The 21,148-nt window shown below is 40.2% G+C and overlaps 1 protein-coding gene and 1 long non-coding RNA gene across 2 annotated transcripts in view; both read left to right on the top strand.

The window, feature by feature from the left end:
* The window catches only part of LOC139793706 (uncharacterized), a 29,450-nt gene extending 21,876 nt beyond the window's left edge, over window positions 1-7,574 (top strand). Inside the window, exon 3 of the long non-coding RNA XR_011724732.1 lies at window positions 7,089-7,574. This is a non-coding gene — a long non-coding RNA (uncharacterized lncRNA). The remainder of the gene's footprint in view (window positions 1-7,088) is intronic.
* Window positions 7,575-17,069: 9,495 nt separating this feature from the next.
* The window catches only part of AHR (aryl hydrocarbon receptor), a 63,631-nt gene continuing 59,552 nt past the window's right edge, over window positions 17,070-21,148 (top strand). The window contains exon 1 of the mRNA XM_071735776.1: window positions 17,070-17,565. Coding sequence (XP_071591877.1) covers window positions 17,510-17,565 — 56 coding nt within the window. The 5' untranslated portion in view covers window positions 17,070-17,509. The remainder of the gene's footprint in view (window positions 17,566-21,148) is intronic.

Here is a 21,148-nt window from a genome sequence, read left to right as displayed (position 1 = left end):
TCTGTGTGGATTCTGTGTGAAAAAAGACACTGAAATTCTAAGAATAAAGAAGTCTGATAAAGTCCAGGAAACACTTTACCTCACTCGTCTTCCTCTTTTTTTTTTTTTTTTTCCTTTTTCATATCTTGGCTTGATTTCCCTTGTTTTGATAAAAAGAATACAATAGCAAATTCAAGAAGTTAACACTCTTTTTTTTTTTTTTCCCCACTCTCCCTTGCTAAGTAAAGCAGTTAAGAGAACTAAGGCCTTAAAATTATTAGCAGCATTTGTTTGACATTATAGTTTCTTATGGTGCACAGTAAAGCAGGACAGGCAAAATCTCTCCTCTGAAGATGAAGTAAATTCCCAGTATGATGGAAGCCTTTGCTTCTTTTGCTTTAATCCTCAAGAGAGCTGACACCATTAGCATATCACTACATTACACCCTCATTCATGCCTTCATTCAGTATCTTCTCAACTTTCTAATGCAATGAGACAGCTATCCCTTTGCTCATCTATCTGGAACAACCTTTTAGCTCAGCATTCCCACTGTAGTGGTTAAATTTATTGTCCCGTTGCTAAAAAGTCAGCAAAATGAGAGACAACTGGTGTCTTGTTGGACATGGGAAGTGGTTGAATTTGGTTACACTGCCTAGGATACTCAAAAGGTCTGCATGGATTTCTTCTCTTGTGAATTGTGAGCCTCCAGAAGTTTTCCTCCAAAATAGGAAGCAGTATGACTTAAATGTATTTTTCATATAGCAGTCCAGCAAGTTGCATAACCATGAAATCCATACAGAGGGGTTTCACTTTTCAGCAGAATAATTCACACACACAAAACTAGATAATTACATTATGACACAAAATCCTGAAACGTTCATGTCTGGTCACAACTCTGGTATTGGCTGCTGTATAAGACAAAGAAAGCGGTTTTGTTTTGTTTTGTTTTGTTTTGGGGAATTCTGCTTGTTTTGTTTTGTTTTTTCATTTGTTTGTTTGATTGTTTTCAAAAAAGGAAAAAAAGAAAAAAGGTAAGGAAAAAAGAAAAGAAAAAAGGAAAAAGAAAAAAAAAAAAAAGCAAATATTGCAAAAGGTGCAAAATGCACCTTGATCTATCATAATCCAAGGTACTCTGCCTACATATCATATGTGGCAAATTTTGCTATTTTTATTTGAAATAGTCCTAATGTAACTGATCTTTTATAGTAGGCAAGAAGATGAGACTCAGTTTAAAGAAATTAAAGAAAAACTCTTAGGAGTCAAAAGATATTTCCAATGTATCCTAATAATAGTAGCTGCACTCATAAATAATAAAAAAGGCCTAATTTAACCACATAACATGAATGCAGATATTGTTCCTTTTAGTTTTAAAATACGTTTATGTATACATTAATCTTCTAAATAGATGCTAGCTGCTTTTTCACAGGAGATTTGTCCATATACTCAGAAGTCACCTTGGATATGTAAAAAACCCAACCTAAACATACCTACTGATACTTTATCTCTTTTTATACTGCATGCCAGCTATGGGCTTAGCCTTTAGCATTACCATCAAATTATGTTTGAGCTATCTTCCCTTCCCTGTTTCCCCCCCCTTAAAACTTTATTATTGAGAAATTTTCAATGGTGGGAAGAGAATAGGGAACAGTTTGAGGGGTTTTATTTTCAAGCAATCAATAACTCATTTCAAATAAAATATTTCTGTAGCTGCATCTGAGCATGTAGAGTGTGTTGAGTGGAACACATACTGTAACATGCTGTGGAGTCTTGCAAAAGGAAAAAAATGTATCTATGCTTTGTAAATATTTTTTTGGTGCCTGAAAAGTTGTCTTTCACCATTTTGTGTCATTCTGTGTTCTGACACCTTTGAATTGTGCTGGAAGTAGTTTATGGTTTTGTTTAAGCTGGTGTATTTGCACATGATGGTTTATACAATGACGAATTGCTCTGCGTGTACAGGACTACGTATAGCTGTTAGGTTTAGTACCACTATATAAAGCTCTAAGCTTATCAGGCCCAAAAGAATTAAATTATGCTGAGGAAATTTGATTAGTTAAGTCCAAAGGAAGGCACAATTGTAATGAGCTAAAAGATTGTAGTGAATATCACTAAGAGTAATACATCGTACTTAAAGAAAAATATTTGCTTAACTATTTTCATTGAAATCTATTTTCCCTTTTGTTTAGTCCATTTTCTGTTCTTTTAAAAATTTCACTTGGCTTCCATATGAATCAAAGCATGAAATCTTATTGAGCTTTGCAACCTTATTTCAATGTTATACATACTACACACAATCTGTGTTCATAACCTGAATGAATCAGAAATTATGGGTTTGTTGTTGTTCTTGAAATTGTTGGGATCTGAATTTAGGTTTTCATGAAACATACAGGTCTGTGTATGCATTGTGATACAAAAATTGAATAGGACCTAGCAATTTAGGGTTCACAAATTTAGACCAGTTCTGAATGGAAGTTGGCTGATATTTCATTAATTTTATTTTCAGTTGAAGCAAGACAAAAACCTAAGTGCCTCCTGGTGGTTTGCTAAACACCAAAGAAGAGAGACGACTATTGAAGCAGTGAGGCAACACACTGAGCAAATCAATAGATTCCTGCAGAAGTTTATTCAAAAACAGGACCTTAGCCTCAGAAATGGGCAGTGATGCAGTGATGGCAAGTGAAGTCTCACAGGCAGCCTTCACAGCACAGCTATTTTTGGCAAAATATGATTTGATAAGAATTTTCATCTCAGCAAAATTTAGCATATTTATTCCTTTTTAAGTTTTAATTCGTCTTAAAAAAAATGATCCTATCAACATAATGGCGTAATAAGGATTGGTACATGATAAGATTAACCTCTCTCCTGCTTCATTGCTTCCAAGTTTTAGATTGTCCCTGCTTGATTTTGGAAACAGTTTATGTGCTGTTTCCAGGATGCTTTTTCTGTTTTAGTGTCATGACGCTGTGTTTATTTATTACTGTTACTTTAATTATTTTTATTAATATTTATTGGCCCACTCCTACCATATAGCACAATTGTATGAGGTTTACACATCAGTACTATATCTTATGACTTTTTTTTGCTTCATTTTTGTAACTTCTTTGTAACTAATTAGTGGTACCAAACATATAGCATGGATTTATACTGCTATTAATAATAACCTCTTTCTTTCTCCACACACTGAGGTGAACAAGCACCAGTTAAAAATTGAGCTGTTTGAAGTATTTATGCTGAAGTCTTGGACCCATCAGAACTTCACCTGAAGACTATAAGGATGTTTTAGCTTACTCCTACAGAAGTTTTTAGATGCTTGCTACAGTGTTTGATAGGACAGATGTGGATGTCATGCTGTGGTTGCCCTGAGAAGTTCCTTACAACTGCTCCTAAATTCCCATGCTTTGCATCACTGCTTCTGTTGAGCTAGAAACACCTGATTCCTGGAGGTGCTGTGGGGGAGAGAGGAGGTTGACTTTGTTTCCCTTAAAGGTGAAAATATGGAATGAGAGCAAACAGGCATGACTACATGGTGTTTTGCCTAGTCAGGGTTTGTTCAGTATGTTTATGGTTCAGGAGCTATTTATTAGTTATTTAAAGTAGTGCTGTTATTATTATTCAAATGCTTGCTTGCAGCATAACTACTTAAAAGAAACAATTCTTTAACAGGAACATTTCCCTGGGAACTCTTCTTCTAATTTGCATTCTTTTCCACCCAGTAACAAAAGTTTTTTTGTATAGTTTTGGCACCTGGGCATCAATACATTGCTACTGGGGTTTGGTTTTGGTTTTGTTATTACCTGCATTGTGCATCAGTTGGGTTATTTATATTTATAATATAGTATATTAATTAATGTAAGAACTCTGTCAGATTGTAAGCAGGACATTCAGTTGAATTCTGGCTTAAGACTCAGATTTTCAGGGTAACTAAAATTGATTCATTAATTATTATGCAGAACATAAACTTATGATTATTTATTTCAGCATGATAGCTTCAAATGGAGTAGGTAATACGTGGAAAGCATGCCTGATCATGCATACAGAATCTGAGCCTGAATTGTGCTGGATTCATTGTGTGGGGGATTGTATAAACCCACAGAAAAAAGCAAATGTGCACTATTTAGAACAGAGCTGGATCTAAGTAGTTTCTTTAAGATGTGTATTAGATTCAGTTCTTTCAGTAAGTGCACTGACCACTAACTCTGACTTTATTTCAAATTACATTAAAAGAAAAAAATATAATATTGCAATCCGTTTAAAACTGTTTACTCCAAAGGTTGGAAACCTTAACCCATGACTAAATAAAGGAATTTCCTTTTGGATAAGAAATCTGAAGATTGTTAATTTTTCTAGCAGATCTGAATTTTTCCTGTTCCAGTTCAACCCAAATCAATCAGTTTTCTGATTTTTCCCCCACTGTAGATATTTTTTTTCCCCTCTAGAAACTAATGAGCCTGCATTATAAGAATATCTCCCTACTTGCATACTACAGCTGGAATTTTCCATTATGTTTACCAGTCAGTATAACTGACATCTCATTTCAGCCTTTGCATTTGCTTACTAACACAAGGAGAGTCATAATAAGTAAAACTGCATGTAAGCAATACCATAAAAACTATAAACAATAATAGTATTTATTTTAATTACATGTAATACCTAATATCAGTTCCTCTGTGAGAAAGCATTCATTCTTGAAGAATAAAGTTTAATTTCAGTAAGAAAGCAATTCAAGAGGATATTTCTACTTCTGGATTTTTTTTTTTTTTTTTCTTTTGCTTGTTTTGCACTTGTTGCTTGTTTTCCCCATCCAAAACAACCAAAGTTGAGTGTGGTTTCATGAATGTGTCTTTGTGCAGTGCACAGCTGCAGAAGAAACAAACCACATTCTGATGAAGGGTGATGGAGGTACTTTCAAAAACTACTGTGTTTAGCTTTTCTTTTAGCCTGCCTGGTAAACATCCAAGAGTTAGGTAAGAGAAGGCAATAAAGGAAGAGTTAAAACATTGAGAAGAAAAGGTAAAATAATGGTACTGGTAAAACATCACCAGACCTTTTCAAAGCTATGCAGAAAATGCTTTTATTTGGGTGTATAGGGGTAAGAACACTTGGGAGAAATACAAAACTGCCAAGTCACTAATCCATGGATCAAGGGAAACTAAAAATCTCAAGAAATCTTCCTCAAACAGGAATAATTTGAAAATAAAGGAAAAGCTATCAAAAATGTGCTACTGATATCTATGCAAAACATAGGTGTTTGCTTTCTTTTCAGTGGTGGGATTTGCTCACAAAGAGGATTTATTTATTTATTTAATACTTTTCTTCATGGCTTTTTACCTTGCAAAAAGTATTATAAATTACTCTGTTTCTAAAGCCCTCTGTCAGCTCAAACGTGCCATGACAAGTTCCTTCAAGGAAAGTCCTGTAGGGTCCAAACCCCAGCTGAAATTCCTAAGTGAGCCATGCTGAATGTTTGAGACTGTTACCTGATTGCTGGTCAGAATGACTGGATTGCAGAACACTGACTTGAAAGGCACAGAAGCCTGGGGATCTGTACATCTGGCAGTACAGGTGGCTGCTCATCAAAACAAAGAGCACCACTGTGGTTTTTTTTTCTGCATCTTATCAATCCTTAAGGAAAGTGTGATGAAATCGCAGAAGTACTCATCACTGCCTAACTTCTGCTAACTTTATGTTCAGTAAGATCCCTTCGTGGATTGCATTTAGACTGCCCAGCAAGAGCTGCCTGTAACTGATCTTGCGATTTATCTACCTGGATTCACAGTGCATTCTGACTTTCCTTCCTCTTGGTGCTTCTTCTTCCATTGGAAGCTGCAGTATATAAAATAAGGGAAGAGGAAGAGAGAATAATTATGTTCAGTTGCAGCTCACCTCATCCTGCCGTTGCATGAATCCACTCCAAGATCAGGGACTAACAGCACCATTAATTTCAACAGAAGCCCTTGCACAGCACCATGCAGCTCAGAGCTGGTGAGGATAGCCCCTTTTCTTAAACTGGAGTGATTTCTGTGAATAAAACTGGCTGGATATTAGATAATCCACAGGGAAGCCATAGTTTTCTAGAAATGAATATGCTTTCTCCTCCTATACCACCACCACACTAGCTTGTTACAAGATAGTGACACAATAGTGTCACTAGCTTGCTGTTTGGGTTATTTTCTTAACAACCTTGAAAAGGAATGATTTTTTCTATCTATGTGTTTATGTACAGCTGTTATGCTAAATAGATTGAAAGGATTGGAAAAAACTCCCAGATCAAACACTGTGATTTCTGTGCTTTTTGTAGACAGAAATGTCCTAGCTGCTAAAAAATAATGTTTTATTTTATAAAAAAGATACAGGTGACTTAGAATATGGAGTAAGGTACAAAGCTTGTTCTGTAAGTTAGGTCATTCTTATAAATATTTCTGAAAATACAAACTGTTTCTGCTAATTAAACTGTCTGGAGATGCTGAAGGAACAAACTCAGCAAACTTGGAGTAACTACAGGAGGAACAGAAAGGCACGAACGTACCTGGAATTGTTGTATATAATGTTATTTTAAACTAATAAAAGCAGTTAGGTGACCGAGAGCCATAATTTTAAGGTAATCATTTCTCCAGACATCAGGAACTGTAACATTTTAGGCCAAAAATCTTAAACTGGCAGTTTTCTTTATTTTACTATGCCCACAATTGAAAAATTCGAGATGAAGGACCCACTGAGCTGTGTTTTTTCCATCTGTGTAGCTACAAAGAAAAGGAAAACAAGGGGAAAAACACGTACAAGGTAACTACGAGGTTCTGCCCTGATGAAGATAACTGCCTCATTGTGTCCATTATAAATGTTGTCATGACTTTACTTCAAACTTTGGCCTTAAACAATAGAGACCGAAGCATACATACTTGCTGCATATTGCAAATGTTATGGGAATGACCTAAATATTTTACACAAGGGTAGAAATACATCTTGAACAAACACAGTCTAGCCATAACATTCTGGAACACGGACTGCTGAAACAATTGTGGCTCGGGAGAAGTTCCTACAGGAAGACTAATATTTCAAAGTAAATTTGGTTTTGGGTCTCCATTTTTAGAAAGGCTTTTTTTTTTTTGCAGTTTACTGCTGAAAGATTGTGTAGGGGAGGAGGTGGAAGTTTCCCAGTGTATACTCTTCCCTGAAGGCTTCACTGAAGAAGAGTTATTGTGAGTTCACGAGATGCTCTCCAGAGCTAAAAGGCCACCCAAAGTCTCTTTATGGGAAGTAAGTGAAGATCATTCCTGTATCTTTCCCTTTCTTTGTCCATTTTTTGGACTGGCTGATTGTAGCATATGGGTTTAAAAGGCAACATCCACGTAGGAAATTATGTAGAGCCTAGACATTGGTAAGGATGCAGATAGTGCAGCTCAGACATACATCTGCTGTTAAATTTCTAAAATTCCTTTCATGTCTCTCTGCCAGCTAAACTACCACCATTTAGGTCTTTATGTAACAACATAAAGATTGTATGTAACAACATAGATCACTAGATCCTACAGTGACTTTCCTAAAGGAATTATTAGAAAATAATAACTTCCATGGTTGTATGAGCTAGTAGTGAAACTGTGCTTCTCTATTTATTTCTTACTTTCAGATATTTGGCAGTGTCTTCTTTTTGGTTACTTCAGAGAAGTTTCTCTTTACTGGCTTTTTCTTCAATTACCACTTCTTTGGCTTATTTTTCTTTCCTTGTCTGTTGTGCTTATTCTCCAGTTTTATTCTCTTTTCTCCAGTTTTGCCTTCCCATTCAACTCTAGTTGCATTTCTAGGAATCTGCTGTAAGTATCCCACTTTCAGAGAGTAAGACTTTAAAAGGTCTGTGACTCCAAATGCTGATTCCAATATTTTTTTTTTATTAAACACCTCAAGGTTATAAAACCTTAATTATTTTTAGCAGATAATGAATGCATATATTGTATTGAGAACAACATTATGTTCTCTTGTCACCTAACATGCACAAGATTACTTACCAGATTTTCTGATCTGATTAAATTATGGAACCAGATGAATCATAGACTCAGTTTACCATGTATTCTAATTACTATTTATATTTTTAATAGGGATAGGAGGAATATTAACTAGGAAACAGAAAAAAGGAAATATGATTTTGCATTTAGTTCAATAAGATTACTTCAATGACTGAAATAACCTTCAGTTGTAACTCTTGATTCTTTTATGGTCAAGGTAGCAACAAGACTAGAAATCAATTCATCCAGTTTTGGAAACATGCTTAAAAAAGAAATCACAGCAGTCTTGGGGCATTATGCAGACCACAGGCCACCCTAATGCAAGCCTGAAGGTCAGCTGAAAGGTTCAGATAGATTAATTTACAACTGTTTATTTGTTTCTTAAATGGATGAAACAACCTCACCCAACTTCTGTGTTTATTGCTTAGTTTCTTTTCAAATCCCTCTCTACAACAAAATGTAGTCATGCATTGTTTGAAATGATTATCAGCTACTTTTGAAGGACCATCGACCATGCTGCCCATTACTAGAGAACCCTTACCCTTAATTTTGTAACCTGAGGAGCCCAGATCCAAACTTACCAAGCATAGATTCAGGGAATTCTGTGAGGGAAACCCTAGACAAAAAAATAATCATACTTTCTGGAGTCTTGCTACCTCTAGGATATCTCTTTTAGTAAGCCTTTCTTATGAAAGAAACTTCAAACTGCCTCTAGACATGTTCCCTTGGAAATAAATCAGTTATATTGTATACCTCTGAAATGAGCAAATTTAATCCCTGGTAGATAGATTAGATAGCAGGTAGCTATTAGATAGCACTGATTATTTAGGAGAAATCACAAACTTCTAAAATTTTGTGGTATCCTGATGACACCTATTGTAGCTACAGGGACTCAGTAAGAACACTCATGTGAAACTCTGAAGAAGCAGTTCTGAACACTAATATGCTAAGATCTCTGAAACTGCTGAGAGTTCAGGCATTGTTCAGGTTTTGAAGCTGTTTTTTCTAATGTTTTCTAGAAGATTAAAGACATACGCTAGAATAAGCACTTCTTTTTAGAAGAACTTTTATTACAAAGAATGCTCATGATAACTTTTTTCCCACTTCAGTATTTTATCATGGATATTACAAGGTTACATATGGAATACAGATTAGGAACTATAAATAAGGCAGTGTGATTTAGAAGAGACAGAAGAGCAGCTTTTCTTACTGGACAGAAAATTTTCTAATTCAGCATCTTCAATTATATTACTGTAAACAGAAAAATATTTAAAGAACATTCTGAACTGCAAAAGAACACTGTAAGCATTGGTCTGTTGTTTTTTGGGTTGTTTTTTTGTTTTTTGTTTTTTTTTTTTTTTGTGAATCTCTAATATACATTTAAGGAGACAGCCTCTGCATACCAGAGATTGTTAAAACCTTACTTTTCAGACAGCACCCGAGGCTCTACAGTGAAGCTGATGCTACATAACTAATAGTGAAAATTAACAGGTAAGCCACTGTAACTAAGAAACAAAACATTTATCTTGCATGTAAGAACATTGATTAGAAGGTTTTCAGAACGCTCATTACTAGCAAGTGTTAAATAATACAAGTTACTCTGTGGGCCAGACTGAATTCAGAGAATCAGAGATAATGGGACTATAAAGATGACATGTAGCTAGCAACAGTTGTGGCTTGCTTAGGGATATGTGTAAACACAGGCTGGTTAGGACACTTAAACATGATAAATATGGAAAAAAAAAAAAAGGAAAAAGGAAAGGATAAAGCAAACCATATATCAAATGCTTTGTGGGTAGTTTTCAGTACATGTATGAAGTTACATTACAGAAGTAATGCTGAGAAGAAACAACATGCCATGTTTACTACTAGTAGAATAGAAGTGTTTGCCATAGCAAAGCTACCTGCTGCCATTCTCCATTGTTAAATTGCCCAGAGGCAGTTTTTTCCCTACATTCCTACCCTACAAGACTCACTGTCCTACCTCCTCCCTTCATTTCCTCAGATGTCTGAGTCAAAGCTGAACTCAAAATTTACTGTTGGAATGAGGGACAGTTGTCGTCATTCTGGATGGGAGAAGATGTTACAAGTCTAAACTACAAAACCTATAAAAATTACAACTGCTTATTGAGAACACTCTTTAGGAGACAGCCCTGCAGATTACCCAGGGAGGCTGTGGTCCCCTGTGCCAGAAGGCTGTAAATGATGGGTAGGGCAATTAGCTGTCAGATGTGACACAGGTACAGCTCACGATGCTTTCAAGAACTATGGACTCATTGAAAGCCTGTATTTTGTATCCTGTCAATGAAAATAATTTGAATGGAAGTAACACATACCACTTTTTTGGTTTTTTCTCAGACAAGCTATTTCTTGAGTGGGTATTAAAATTTCTCTGTTTGGGCTTTCTTGTTCTCATTTATTATTATCTAATAATAATCATCATTTAACTAGATGATCTTTAAAGTCCCTCCCAACCCAAACCATTGATTACGGAGCAAGTTCATGGAAATCTCTCTGTGTGATTATACACATTTTGTAGTGGTTATAACCTTGGCCTTTGGCATTCAAACATCTGTGTATTTGCTACTTTTTCATATTCTTCTCTATGTACCTACTAGATTTGATAGAAAGTCTCATTAAAAACATAGAGAACACAATTGCCATTACTACCATACCTGTAGCTTGTCTTATTCACAAAAAGGTTTTAAAAGCTAAATGAAAATTCATGACAACCAGCTTTATTAAAATTAGCTCAGGTTTCTTGATACAGAAACTAAACTCTGGCATGGCAACTGCATTGTCACTTCCAATTTAGATAATTTTTTTTACTCATTAGTCTTACTTTGTGTATACACTTTCCTCTTAATGAGAGCAGAAAGAGAACTTGCAGCCTACTGAGTTACCCGTCATAATTGTAAGCTTGTTTCAGGCACTCACAAACCACAGGTTTCATTAATATTATAAGCCAATTTAGCAACAAAGACCTTTTAATAAATACAGTTCAGTAGTGTTTTTAAAGCAGAAGTAAAATGACTAGGTCTTTATGTATTTGTTCTCCTGTATAACAGCACAAAAGGTCTTGGTTCAGCAAGATCATATGGTAATGCAAGTGGATCATATGCTGCCCAGATCTGCTGATTGTCATGGTGATTTACTGCTGTGACCCAAACATTTCTGCTTCTGCATATGAATAATTGTAGGGTATTTGTTTCATTTATGGCCAAAAGCATTGGAAATATACTCTAAGGTTTTATCTGTACTACTAAGTTTAATGAGTGCTATGGAACTTCCTGGACATTAAAACTCAATCATTGGTCATTTTTAATGGTTAGAATTGTCCTTTACACTTATGGCACATTCCCCTGTCATTCCCAAGGGCAGTTCAAAGGTTAGCACAGACCAGTGTCTATTTCCAGCTTGCTTGCAGCAAGCTTATTTTTGAAACTAAAAAAAAAAGTAATAGTATGGATCTGAGTCATTGTATGCCAGGGAGCCTTGGTAGGGTCCTGCAGACAGAAGGTATTTTTTGATCCCAACAGTGTGACTGCCAGAAGGATGAACATTGTGCAAAGAATGCAGAAAGAGTATTTTTCTTTAAATGTATTCGTAGTTGCCAACAAAACTCTTCGCATATTGACATAACAAAAAAAAATTTACTCTCTCAACAAGGAAGAAGGTGAAAAGGAAGGAGAAGTGGTCAGTCACAGAGGTGTCTAACTACTGGTGTCTTGATTAACAGGCTCTACCAGCTCCTCTTGACCTGTTCTTGGGAAGGGATGACTTGTTACCACTTATTATTCTAAGGCTCTGAGTACTTGATTAGAAGTAAATTACATTGTATTAAAATAATGAGTGGCTCTTCACTTTCAGGACAAAAATGTGAAGCTCATTTGGAATGACAATATAAAGGCCATTTTAACCATATAACAAAATTTACTTTTAATGTTTTTGGGGGAAGAGATTTGCTGAATGTATTTACGCAGCCAAGGTTAATGAAGTTGCTTCATGTAACTGTGTAGTTCTTCAGAAATTTTCTGGTTTAGATTAAAAAAAAAAGAGAGTTGTCTTGAAGGAAGAGGCAGTTTCCATATACTTTCTTCTGCTCATTTCCATATACAAGAGAAAACCTGACAATAGTAAGCGATGTACTGATTTTAATACTTCCATTATAATGATAATAAAGAAAAATGATTGTCTATGCTCACAGGTGAAACATGCTTTTCATTTTACATATCATAGCAGTATCAAGCAGTATCATGATCCTACCTCAGTGATGATGGTTAATGATTTATCTAATATTCTCAGAGTGAAAAAATCTTGAACCCTGTTCTCTAAATGTGTTTTACATCTGTTCAGGATTTCTTTCTGGTCCCTGTTGGAACAATTAAGACCATGGGTTTCATTGGATTGGTGCAATGAATTTAAAAGAATAAAAATATCATTACTAACAAAGCACTTTCAACACAAGCTATTCTACTTGCCTGAAATTAATTATGCTTTGTATTTTTCATCCCTTACATGGCTGTCTGACTTCTGGAAATGCTCCCCGAGTTAAATATGCAATAGAAAACTTGGTGTACTTTTAAACATTGGCATATCAGAGGCTCCTGCAAGGCTGGTGGGAGTGGGGAGCCAGGTGTGGGGACCAGAGAAGAGAAAAAGAATATGCTGGTTCTGTCATATATTGGCAAAAACATGAATAGCAAGAAAAAAAGGAGCATTGTTTGCAGTTCAAATGGTATCTGCTGAGGCTTATTTGCGAAAAATCATTATAAAGCAGTGTAATATTAGTCCCATTGCTGAGGTGGTTTTTTTTCCTAGATATGGCTATTTCTGTTTACTTTTTAAAAGCTGGGGCAGAATTTCCCTCAATATTCCTGGTTCCTCACAGTAAAATGTTTGTGTGACCTTCCCAGTCACTAAAGAATCAGTATAAAAGTATTCACTGTCTAATTCAACTTCTCTAGATTATTAATTCCTCCAGTTGAGTATGATGAGAACCATCTGAGTTATTATAGATATTAATTCTTAGCAGAACAAAGGTGCCATGGAAAATAACACCTAAGCCAGCAATAGTGCTATATATCCCCAAAATCTGAGGTGCATAAATCACAATTTTAACTCGCAATCTTCTTTCCTCATCCCTAGAGACAGAATATAAATCACAGATAACCAAACCAGATTTTTTTCTGCATTATTTGCACTGAAGACAGATAGACAGCACATGGAACTAAACTGAGGGAAGTAAAATTCTGGACACAGACAGAAAGATTAGGATACAGGCTTGAAATGAGTCAGAGATGACCCTAAGATAACAAGTAGTGTTTATAATTCTTATAAATTCCTCCCAAATGACAAGATTTTTTTTGGTCTCATAGTGTTCCTGTGAAACTCCAGCCCACTCAGGAATTTCTATCTGTTAAGTAAAAATCTACTCCTCCAAAAAGCTCCCACCTTGTGAAATGAGCGAGAGGCCAGGAGACAGAGCTGGGAAGGGGACTGTGCAGGGCAAGGGAAACAGAAATGGGGCACAACAAATGTGTGGAGCAAAAGAACATCACTCTTTTTGGAGTCAGGACAACAGCTGCTACATCTGACAGGTGAGAACTCTGGAAACTTCAGAGGATGGTAATCACAAAGCATATTAGATACGAAGAATGTGTTCATTCATATGACACCTCTTACATGCCAAGGCTGGAAAAAGCACAGTTCACAAGATGCACAAATTTATTTGTTCTTAGAAATCTAATCACTGGATAACAACATGATTCCTGACTATACAGACAAAAATGCTGGATTTAAACAATATGGAGAGAAGTGATCCTTAATGAGAGATCCTGAGAGAATTTATTAAGGGAAGTCGTGATCTTGAGTTTAGACCTAGGTAGCAGGCTACTACCCAAGTGGGTAAAATAGTGATAAAATGAGAAGAGACTAGTTAAAACTGTACGATATACATAAAAGCGATCTACCTATGAATTAAATCCTCTTAATTGCCCACATGACATTAGCCACAGGCATCTTTTGCAAGACCAAACATGTTGTTAAACCTGGCAATATATTTCTTCAAAAAACAATATTTAAAAAGCCCAACAAAAAACTTATGCTGAAAAGTAGGCTCGAAGATTGCTGAATCATGGCTGTATTGTCTTTGCTAGTTTAACACTGAATCTGAGACAAGATCTCTACTGTACTCAAATTGTCAAACATAAAAGAAAACACTGAGACAATGGATTAGGCAAAGAGACAACAAGAACATTAGGTGAGGACAGATTCGCAAAAGCTGTAGATAATACGTTTAAAAGGCTCCAGTGACATGTAAGCAAGTTCTCCATGCATTCTATGGCTCTCTGCGTGCAGAACATCTCAGATTTCATATTTCTTGTTAAATAGGTGGCTGAACCATAGGAGTGGATTTCCAGTAGCAGGCAGTGTATTATGAAGATACAGAAAATGTGGTTTCTGCCTAGCAGCATGGGTTTTCCTTACTCTCTAGTTCCAAATTAGGGAGCTGAGGAGTAACTACAGTACTTCAGACACCATATGAGTTCCCATGGATCACAAAGGGAACCAAGACATGAAGTCCATCATAGTAGGCTAAAGCCTACTTCCTTCTTCATTTCGCCCCCAGTAGATTTGGAGTTGGCAGATGAGAGAGCAGGACTGTCTCTGAGAGTGTCTAAGTAACACGGTCAAGAAATGGTTGAGATCTTGAGGTCCAGTGAAGAATTAGAAGCTGCTAGAGACTTCATTCAATCTCAGTGAGGAAGTAAAAAACAGGCTGGAAGAAATTAAATTAAAAATTAGAAGATGATCCTTAAATGATGCCTGCAAGCTTTCAACACAGTGATAATGGAGCTGAAGAGAAGAATAAAAAGCAGAGCAGCAATTTATGTTGTGTATGGAGTGATCACAGCACACTTGTTGACAGAGGAAGAAAGCAGTGAGCAGGGAGAGGCTAGAAGAGACGAGAGTACTGAAAAGGACTAGAAGAAACTGAATGCTTGGATGTGTTTGGAGTGACAAAAATGCACTTATTTCAAGTTTCAGTTCTAAAATCGAGAGAAGACAGGGGCCGGAGGAGATAAGGTGGTATGATGTGGTGTACAGTGTGTTCTTTTTTTCCAGGATGTTGGAAAGAATGTTAAGAGGAAAGGGACTGAGGAGAGAGAGAAGCTAGCAACGTCTTCTGCAAAGGTGTTTGGCCAGTGCTGTGACAGGAACATGACTGCAAGGCACTGACCTTGTAGATTGTATGGTCTATTTACAATGTTTTTTTAATGTTGTTTGCTGAAGATGTATTTTTCAAATACATCAAAGAATTATTTGATTAACTGGCCTACTAGCAAGCACACTGGCATTGTTAAGGTTTAGTCAAATTAATTGTATCTTCGTACTGTGGCTTCAGCGTACTTTGCATCCGGGATAGCTTCCCAGGCAACCAAACCCGGGTAATTAAGCTGGTAAACAAGAGCGCCTTATGCTGCCTAATCCTCCCAGAGGAGGGGGAGGCCCGGGCGGCGGGACGAAGCGGCCCCGGCCCGGCCCCTGCCCTGGCCTCGGCCCCGGCCTTGACCCGCGGAGCCGCGGGGCGGGCGCCGTTCCCCCCGCCGCCGCCGGCTGTCTGGGGCTGGGCTCCGCACCCCCTCAGGTTGTAGTACCTGGGCCACCGCTAAGCCCCTCCGCCGGCAGAGCGGAGCACAGGCGCTGGCGTAACAGGGCAGTGAGCAGCGAGGGGCGGTGCGAGCTCCCCGCCGCCGAAGCAACGCTGAGGGCCCGGGCAGCCCCTGCGGGCGGGCAGATGGGCGGACAGACTGCAGCACCACGGACACTGCCTCCGCCGCCGGGAACGGGTGGATGCGGGGGCACCGGGCACCGGGAGCGGGGCTGAGCCCGTAGCCGGAGTCGCTCCTCTGCGGCCGCGTTCGGCCAGCCCCCTCGCTCCGCGGGACGCGGGTGCGTTGGAGGGGATGAGGGGGGTGCTTTTCCCAGCTCCGGTCTCAGCCGTGCCCCCGAGCAGGTTGTGTTTACACAGGGCGACTCCCAAGGTTAGCGTTGAGGCAAAATTTATTGGGGTTATCCCGGGGGAAGAGCTTCGCTGCTACTGCTGCGAGGCGAAACGGAGGAAGAAAATGGGCGGGAGAAGCGGCGGGGTCAGAACGGCACCGTAGCTCTGTTTGGATGGGTTTATTTGGCAGCACCTCTTACTTTTTCCTTTAATTTTTTTTTTTTTTTTTTTTTTTTCTGCTCCTCTTCTTTAAAATAAATGTTTATCTTAATATGTAAGTGTAGTAACTCAGGGATTTACCCCCTGATGAGGTATGAGCCACGTCCTTGTCCAATAAACCCAATCGGTCCTCCTAGTGCTTAGCGAGAAGCAACCTTGCCCTCAGTGACTTCCTTCATTTCCCCAGGTGTCCTGTTGTCCTTGTCCTCGCTGGACCTTGGTGCCTTCCTCATCTCCGCCCCCGCGGGCACTTCTACCCAGGGCTCCCCCCTCCACTCGTATTTCGGGCGGTCTGGTTATTTCTGGTTTCTGTGCTGGGAGATCTCCGGCCGTGACGGCTTCAGCCCTGGGGAGGCGGGATGCGGGGGAGGTGGCAGACCAAGGGAAAAGGGGGTAGGTAGGGGGTGACCGACAGAGGCTTAATCGCGCCGCTGAGGCAGTGACATTTTGCTTTCAAAACTAAACGCTGTGATTTTCTTATTTTTTTCCTCCAGTCATTTTTTGTTACTGGGGCGATGTGAGTGCGTGGAGCTGACCTTCCTTGCCGCGGGAGCGGCCCGCGCATCCCTCCCCGGCCACTCCAGGCTTGAGGATTTTCCCTCTCCGACCCCATCCCCATCCCGAAGCCCACCCACCTCTGTCTCCCCGGGCCGCCACCCCCTCCTCTATCGCACCGGCCCTCCCTCTCCTCGCCTGACCTTCCCAACATGGCGGCACGGCCGCCCCCTCCTCCCTCCGCCCCGCCACCGTGAGGGGCCTCCGCGGCGAGGGGGCGGTGGCGGCTGTCAGCCGAGCGGGGCGGGACTCGGCCGGGGGAGCGCGGCGGCGGCGGGAGGAGCAGGCTCGGGGCTGGGCCGGGCGGGGCGGGGCGGTGCGGTGCGGCCCGGCCCGCCGCCGCGCACACTGACAGGCGCTCGGCCAGCAGACGGCGGCCGCGCTGGGGTGCAGAGGCCGCCGTGCACCCTCCTGCAGTCGCCGCAGAGGGAGCCGGCCGGGAGACGGCGTCGCCTCGGCAGGGAGACGCGGGGCTGAACGGAGCTGGAAAGCCCCGGCCGCCCCCACACCTGTGCCCTCCGGGGGCGGCCAGTGGGTGTAGCCGCCGCCGATCACCTGGGATCCCCGCCCCGTAGCGCCTCCGCCTCCCGTCCTCGCCCGGCCAAGGAAGGCGCCACCAGCGCGGCGAGCGAGCGAGCGTGCTCCGGGCGCTGCACTTCCCTACGCTCCGGGCGGCCGCGGACAACAGGGCCGGGGCCCGCGGGCCAAGCGAGGCGAGGGCTGCAGCGCGGGGCGCTGGAGCGGCGGCAGGATGAACCCCAATGTCACCTACGCCAGTCGCAAGCGGCGGAAACCTGTGCAGAAAATGTAAGCGGCCCCGCGGGGCGGGAGGGGAGAGAGACCGGCAGGGAGGGACGGGACGAGACCGGCTTCCCGGCGGCTCGCCGTCCTGCCGCACACCGCGCCGCGGAGGCCCCTGCGGGGGCGGCCGGTGCGTGCTGCGGTACCGGGGCGCCCGGGAAAGGTGGTGCCTAAGGGTGCCGGCCGGATTTGTGTCGTTTTATAGCTTTTTCTCTTCAAACAAACAAACAGACACAAACCCCACACTAACAAGCAGGGAGTGTCGGGGCGCGGAGGATGGCGGCGGTGGAAGGAGGGAGCGGTGCCGGCAGCACGGCGCAGCCGGCTGACCTAGATTGGGAGGCATCTGAGGTGACGGCTCCCAAGCGGCGGCCCCGCTCACCCCGCCGGAGCGGGTGTCGCCGGTGGGTGCCGCGGGGGGGCCGCGCTGTCCCGGGCGGGCCCCCGCCACATGGCTGCCGCGCTCCGCACCGCTGTTGCCGAGCGCTCAGGTGTCTCTGCGGGCAGCGCAGGGTGGGAGCCGGGAGTGGCTCGGACGATTCCCACCGTCCGATGTTTTTTTTAACCTATTTGGAGGGTATAAAACCAGCTATAACCTCCGGTGTTGCAGTAGATGCTATTTCTTCACCTACGAAACAAACTCAAGTGCTGCAAAGCGGTTGAAAGAAAAAGAAGAAAAGTGCAGTTAGCTTATAGTACCTTGAGTAATTTTGTTTTATGCACCTGCTGTAGGTTTGAGTCCAAGGCATTGCATGCACCGCGAAAAGGCTGGTCTCCTGAGAATGATTTTTTTGGCTTGTGGACGTGCTTAACTTACACTTTCAACTGAAAGCCAAGAATCTATGGGTCTGAAAAAGTAGGAAATCTTAATTACTGAGCTGAAAAAAAAAATGCTAGCTGTGATGCAAAGCTCAAAAAATCCCCGTCTATTTCTGAATTTTTTAGATGCAAAACTGTGAAATTACTAAAGGAGAGCATTGCCAATATTTAATGAAATTCTATTGTGAATGATACATTTCTAGATTTATAGCAGACAGCTGTCTTGGAAGGAGGGAAATTGTCTCCAAAGAAAAAAGCACTCAAGGTGTTAGAATGAATGCAGGTACATATCTGGGTATTCACAAAAATGCCTTTTTAATAAAAAGAGCTCCCTTGCTAGAAGGTGCATTCATTATGAAAATAACATTGTTTGCTTGTTTGACGATTTGTTTTCCAAGCAAAAAATTAGATTATCATATTAAATTGAGTCCCTAGATCTGTATTTTAAGAATTAAATGAGTGAAGAAATAAAAATATATTGGGAGTATTTATAGACTGTTAGTAGCTAAAGGCAAATAGTTCTCCAGTCCTGACTTTGAAAGGTTGAGGAGTTCTGCAGTGTTGGTAAGATCTCTTAGTGCCTGGCTTACTATTAAGTTCTGGTTTGCCATGGTTAGAGGATATGAAACCTCTTTTACGTTACTGTAGTATCTTTAGTAGTATCTGTAAGTATTCCCTTTCTGTGTGTTTCCTTGTTACATAAGCTGGCTGAGCTTCTCTGATTAGTTGAGTTTGAATTAGTTGATTAGTCTCTTTTTTGTTACTAATGGGAACCATCAAGCTATTGAGGGACTTTGCCCTGTAGGACCAAAGGAAAGAAGTAAGTGTTTCTTCTTAAAATAAAAGTATTCATATTAAAATGTTCACCTGTAAATTGAAGTGGAGGCTGATTATTAACCCACCTTGCTTGGGTTGCTAGGGATTGTTTTTATGCAAGTCAAATGTATCTTGCAGTGTAATTCTTACATGTTTCTGCTCAAAGTGGCTATGCTCTTCGGTTGCTTCTTCTGATAGACTGACCTTACAGCACATTACTGGTGGGTCAGAGGGTGAGAGAGGCAATAAGCATTTCTAACCGGGAGGGGGAGGGAAGATGTACTTGCTGCTGGTTAATGAGGGTTTGATGGTACCATGATTTTAATCTGCTTGAAGCCGATACTTCCTTCCCCCAGTAGAACTTGCAGCTCTTTGGGGGTGGGGAGTGGGGAGGAGGAGGTGTGGGTAGGAAGAGATTGTACATTGTTGGGACTAGAATCTTTGGTAGAAGAGATTTGTTTCTGTAGGTAGTTCAGGGTTGGGGTTTTTTTGTTTGTTTGCTTGTTTTTGCTATTTATGTAATTGTGAATGAAGCATGATAATTGGTAACCTGTGGCAGTAGGCAGCCAGTTTATAGAAATGGAAGAAGCTGTTCATATAATGCTACAGTTACCATGGAAAAAAATGTCGTAGAAGAAATACCTCTTGCTTTAGGTGCAAGCAACTCATTAAAGCCATGGTGGTAATTCAAAACTGGTTTAAGAAACTTCCCCCTACCTCCAACTCCCTGTTTTTAATATGTGCCATGTAAGAAACTGAACTTGAGAGGGAAGCTCAGGCTATTGCCTGGCAGGGCTGAATGTTGAAAATTTTTTTTTTTTTTTTTTTTTTTTTTTTTTTTTTAATTCAGAAGGGAATTACAGTATTACATCTGAAAGAGAAAAGCAATCATGGAGAAACTTAATAGGCAACTGTTCCTGCAGTTCATCTTGTTATCTTGTCATCTGAAAAGGAAAAAAAAAAAAAAAAAAAAAAGTCCACTAAGCCATGTGCACTCCAATTGCATGTAATAGGCTACAGAAATCACTTCTGTAAAAGCTTGGAGCCTTTAAATTTCCTCCCCGTGTAATGTTTGAGCACTGCGAGTCCCCCTGGTGGCAGTAAGTCCGTGGGGCGTTTCACTCCCCACTGAAGCTTGGCCCCGTTTTTTTGTTTGTTGTTGTTGGGGTTTTTTTTGTTTCTGTTTTTGGTTTTTTTTATAGTCTTGAATTTCTTTTCTCTAATGATTATTAACTGAACTGCTGATTTAATGAACTATGTTTTGTTGGAAGGATAAAATGTGGATTTTATGGAAGTAGGGTTTACTGTAGTTAGAATCTAAAATGTAGCTCCACCTTGTAGTATTTATATTTTCCTTCCTACTAGCTCTGATTTGCCTTGTTTTTAATTTTTTTCAGTGTCTGGATAGAAATTGTTTTGCATAACTGAATGAATGTAGACAAGGAACGGAGTGAGGAAGTTTAAATTTTTCATACTTTGCAGCATGAAAGGTGTAATGGCATGTTTCTTTAGCAAAATAAATTATTTTGTGTGTTAGCTTAAATATTTTTCTCTAGAGTACTTACTATCATAAGTATATTAGAATAGTTAATAGTTAATCCTTAATTCTGAGTAGGTGTAATTTCTAAAGCAGTGAAGAGATTTTAATTTTAAAAATGGAAGTATTTATTAATTCTTTCAGGGCAAACAAACATGAAGTGTCAGAACAAGTTTGCAAGTGGAAATTAACTGGAAAAGAAAAGTGATCATTAGAAGATTCCTTGTGCAAAACACTATCTGCTACAAGCAGCAGTTTGCCTCTTATTTAAAATGGAGGCAATAAAACTGTTACATGTAGAATAAACTTATATATAAATTATGATCTTGCCAGTCTTGGGGTACTTTTACGCTACCTGCAGACTGCTACTTAAAATTCACTGTTTTATGTTTTGTGAGGATTCGTCAATGCTTCTTG

The sequence above is a fragment of the Heliangelus exortis genome, chromosome 2 (genome assembly GCF_036169615.1).
Source record: "Heliangelus exortis chromosome 2, bHelExo1.hap1, whole genome shotgun sequence".
NCBI classification, from domain to species: Eukaryota; Metazoa; Chordata; class Aves; order Apodiformes; family Trochilidae; genus Heliangelus; species Heliangelus exortis.
The sequence above is the reverse complement of the archived record's forward strand: the minus strand, read 5'-3'. Positions and strand labels throughout refer to the sequence as shown.